Below are 4,490 nucleotides of genomic sequence, written 5' to 3' on the forward strand. Positions count from 1 at the left end.
TGTGTGTGTGTGTGTGTGTGTGTGTACACGCATGCGTGTGTGCACTAGTGCTGGGACTTGAACTCAGGACCTCGCTTTCCCGCTTGGCTTTCTCACTCAAGGCTGGCGCTCTACCACTTGAGCCACGCCTCCACTCCTTGCCTTTGTGCTAGACACAAGAGGCGCATGGATTTGTCTGCCCGGGCCGGCTTTGAACCTCGATCCTCAGACGTCAGCCTCCTGAGCAGCTGGGATGACAGGCGGGCGTCGCGCATCTTTTCTTGAGTTTTGGTTAGAGACGAGTTGCTGTGGGAAGGACCACGGAACCGCAGTGAGTCATCAAGAAAAGGGTTTAATGAGAATATTCAATACAGAGCATTTCTGTGAGGTTCTCCCCCGTCAGGCCCAGGCAGGAAGAACGGGAATCCGGGGTGTCATGGCGAAAGGTTAGGCAACTGACGTGAATTTACTTGGAGAAAGGCGGGTGAAGGCCTTCTGCTTCTTAACTACCTGTTTCTTGGCCCAAGAAACATCTCAGGAAAGGAGCATTTTCTCAGGAAGCTATTTTCATGCACACAAAAGGTGTTGAACAGGATCTAGAACGTTTTCATTTGTGCCAGTCCCGGGACTTGAACTCAGAGCCTGAGCACCTTCCTCTAAGATTTTTGTGCTCAGGGCTGGCGCTCTACCGCTTGAGCCATAGCTCCATTTCTGACTTTTTTTGGGTGGTTCATTGGAGATCAGAGTCCCACGGATTTTCCTTCCCCGGGGCTGGCTTTGAACCACGATCCTCAGATCTCAGCCTCCTGAGTAGCTGGGATGACAGGCGGGAGCCACCGGCGCCCTTCATTTCTATTCGATTTGCCCCTTCAAAGTGAGCCAAAGAAGCAACGAGAGATCTGCGGTTGTTTCTATCCACGAAGCCTTTTTACATTCTTAGGTGAGAGTTTGGTAAAAATAAAAAATGGCGTCCTTGTGTTGGAAGTCGAGAAAAGAAAATAATAATAAGCACCTGCTTAACCCAAAGGTGAGACAAACGCAGACCGCCGCATTCTCCGTGTCGTGTGTCCTTCTGATGTGTTCAGTGCGGACACTGGGGCTCGAACTCGGGGCCTCCTGCTCCTCCATGGCTTTTTGGTGTTTGGTTTTTTTTTTTTCCTCAAGGCTGGAGCGCTACCATTTGAGTCACCGCATTTGTGCTGCTTAATCTGGGGGAGATAACGAATCTCCTCTCTCGCGGGGGTCTGCCCCCAGAGACCGTCTTTGGAACCACGATCCTCCGGATCTCAGTGCTCAGATGACAGGTGTGGGCCACTCAGCACGCTGGCCGCCACAGCGTGGTTTATTCTGCGTGTGGAAGAGTGTAGTTTCTGGAGTCTTGAATAACTTGGTTGGAGTTATTCACGGAAAAAGGGGTGGAGGGGGAGAGAAAAATACACGACTCTGGACTGGCTTCTAGATCAGTTAAAGATACTGGCCTCTTCCTCCTCCTCCTCCTCCTCCCTCACATCCAAACTCCCATCCAAGTTGGATATCTTGCGGTCAGGATTCAGTGGGGCCTTGGCTGCCCTCGGGGGTCACGAACTGGACCTTGGGGACCAGCAGGGCTGCGTTGCTCCTGCGCAGGGAGCTGTTGTTCCTCCTCATGGAGTTGTTCCTGCGCATGGAGTTGCGCTTGCGCAGCGAGTTCTGGTGGGACAGCTCGCTCCTCTGCAAGGCCTGGATGAGGATGGAAGGCTTCTCGTCCAGTTCCCGGGCGCTGCAGCGGGGGGCGGCCACCTTCACCGTGTTGCCAAACTTGGAGTAATCCACGGAGTACACGCCCTCCTCCTCGGTGACGATGGACACAAAGCGGTGGCCCCACTGGATCTCCTCGGCCACGTACGAGGTCCGGGCTTGGGTGGTGATGCCTGTAGTCTCCACCACCCCCTCCAGGATGACGATGACCTCCAGGTCCTGGGTGGCCAGGTCGTTGGCCGAGATGTCATACAGGGGGCTGCGCTTGTCGATCACGTGGCAGATGATCAGCGGGGCCACCAGGAAGATGTTGTTGCTCTCGATGGGGTTGTCCACGGGGATGTCCACCTGGTGGATGGGCACCACCTCGCCCTCGGGGGTGGTGGTCTTCCTGACCACCTGGATCCTCACCGAGGCGCTGATGATCATGCTCTTCCTCAGGTCCCCCACGCGGAACATGAAGCACAGACGGCCGTTCCTCACGGCGATGACGGCGTGGCGGCTGAAGATGAGCGTCTCGGCCCGGCGGTGGGCCTGGGCCGTCTTCATGAAGATGCAGCCCAGCATCACGGCGTTGATGATCAGGCCCACGATGTTCTGCAGGATGAGCACCGTGATGGCCAGCGGGCACTCCTCCGTCATCATCCGGCCGCCGAAGCCGATGGTCACCTGCACCTCGATGGAGAAGAGGAAGGCGGAGGCGAAGGACCTGCCCGAGAAAAGCAAATGGATCATGGTTGGGAGGATCTGCGTTGTCCAGGATGGAATCACCCACTGCTTTGGCTGGACAAGCGCCAACCCGGGTCTTCCCGGGACCCGGATGGTTAACTACAGAAAAGCTCGTTGCTGTCCTGCTGCTAGTTTTCGTGGGTGCCAGTCCTGGGACTTGAACTCAGGGCCTGGGCGCTGTCCCTGAGCTTCATTGGCTCAAGGCTAGTGCTCTATACCACCTGAGCCACGGCACCACTTCTGGCTTTTTCTGGGTCTGTGGTCCTGAGGAATCGAACCCAGGGCTTCACGCATGCTAAGCGAGCACTCTACCACTGAGCCACCTGCCCAGGCCTCTTTGAGCTGACTCTTTCCTGGGCATGTGGGACCAGGGGCTGCCATCTTGGCTGTGTGGCCGCCATGTTGGATGAGTAGCTGTTTCCACGACACGTGGAAACTCCCTGGAGTTTGGACCTGGGGTCACAAACTCTGGCTTCAAAATCACACCCCAAGCTGAACCTTAAAGGGCTATCAAATGTTCTTGGAGAGGCTAGCCAAAATATCAAATGCATTATTTTAAGGACAAACACAGTTACTATCTGTCTGTCTGTCTGTCTGTCTGTCTATCTGTCTCTGTCTATGTGTCTACCCACGTCTCTGTGGCTCTCTTTCTCTATCAACTGTCTCTCTGTATCTATTATCATGTCTATTTCTCTCTTTACCTATATCTATCTATCTATCTGTCTGTCTGTCTGTCTGTCTGTCTGTCTGTCTGTCTGTCTGTCTATCTATCTGTCCAGCCAGCTACTTTCCCTCTGTATCTCTCATCTATGTAGCTACCATCGATTTCAGTCTCTTAACCTATCATCTATGTATCAATCCTCTCTCCCCCCTCCCCTCTCTCCTTGCAATACATTCCCAGGGTAACATTTTATTAATGCTGTTCACTCATGCAATATGTGAATGCATTAGCATAATAAATATCAGGAGGAGCCATCATGCTACATTTATAGGTGTATTTTGTGAAGTACATTACATTCTCAAAGGCTTAGCCGACTTTGCAGGATATTCTTCCCGGGAGCTGTTTATTATTTAGTGCATTAACTGTTGGCGTTTAAGAGGCTTGAGTCACATGGAAAGTATTGCTCAATGACCGAACTTTCCGTTATATATAATTGTCAAAATCGTAATCACCAGCCAACATTTGGTGTGTACCTTATCTAGACAAATCACAGTGCCTGACATTGGTATAAAATGTATCATTCCAAAAGACTAGTCATTGTGCGTGTGTGTGTGTCCTTGAGTTTGAATTCAGAGGCTGGGTGCTGTCTCTGAGCTAGCTATAATCTAGCTTTCTACCACTTTGAGCCACAGCTCCACTTCTGGTTTTCTGGTGGTTTATTGGAGGTGAGAGTCTCACAAACTTTCCTGCCCAGGCTGGCTTTGAACCACCTTCCTCAGATTTCAGCCTTCTGAGTAGCTGGGATGACAGCTACTCAACATGAGCCACCAGCACCCGGCGGAAACTCTTAACTTGAATGAACTGTGAAAAAAAGCCACAAGTGGTGCTGTGGCTCAAGTAGTAGAGCGCCAACCTTGAGCAAAAAGACCTGAGGGACAGCGCCCAGGCCCGGAGTTCAAGCCCCAGGACTGACACAGGGAGAGAGAGAGAGAGAGAGAGAGGAGGGAAGGAGGGAAGGAAGGGAGGGAGAGAGGGAAGGAAGGGAAAGAAGGAAGGGAGGGAGGAAGAGGAGGAAGGAGGGAGGGGAAAGGAAAGGCTGAGATTAATCTGACCAGTTGAAATATCTCGAGTGAAGCCCTTTCACAATTAACCAGCAACAATAAAGAACTCTAGTGTTTTCTGAACCTTTAGGCCAACTTCTAATTTCTAAATCCATTGCAACCGACCTGCTGTGTTAAGACAATCTTGCTATAGTTATTTATTTTCTTTTTTAGCCTATTTTTAAGGTTCTCCTTTCTCCTCCCTCAAATACTATTTCTGAAAAACACCACGAAAATGGTCCATACACGATCCTTTTACTTGATTGCATACTGAAAATAAAATG

General features: G+C 51.4%; 1 protein-coding gene across 1 annotated transcript; it reads right to left on the reverse strand.

The window, feature by feature from the left end:
• Positions 1–1,462: 1,462 nt before the first annotated feature.
• On the reverse strand, positions 1,463–2,464 carry Kcnj8 (potassium channel, inwardly rectifying subfamily J, member 8). The gene has a single exon (XM_013025085.1). It carries the CDS (start codon positions 2,449–2,451, stop codon positions 1,522–1,524), a length of 930 nt encoding a protein of 309 aa, XP_012880539.1. The 5' UTR covers positions 2,452–2,464; the 3' UTR covers positions 1,463–1,521.
• Positions 2,465–4,490: the final 2,026 nt, after the last annotated feature.

This window comes from Dipodomys ordii, unplaced genomic scaffold (assembly GCF_000151885.1).
Source record: "Dipodomys ordii isolate 6190 unplaced genomic scaffold, Dord_2.0 Scaffold81, whole genome shotgun sequence".
Classification (NCBI taxonomy): Eukaryota; Metazoa; Chordata; class Mammalia; order Rodentia; family Heteromyidae; genus Dipodomys; species Dipodomys ordii.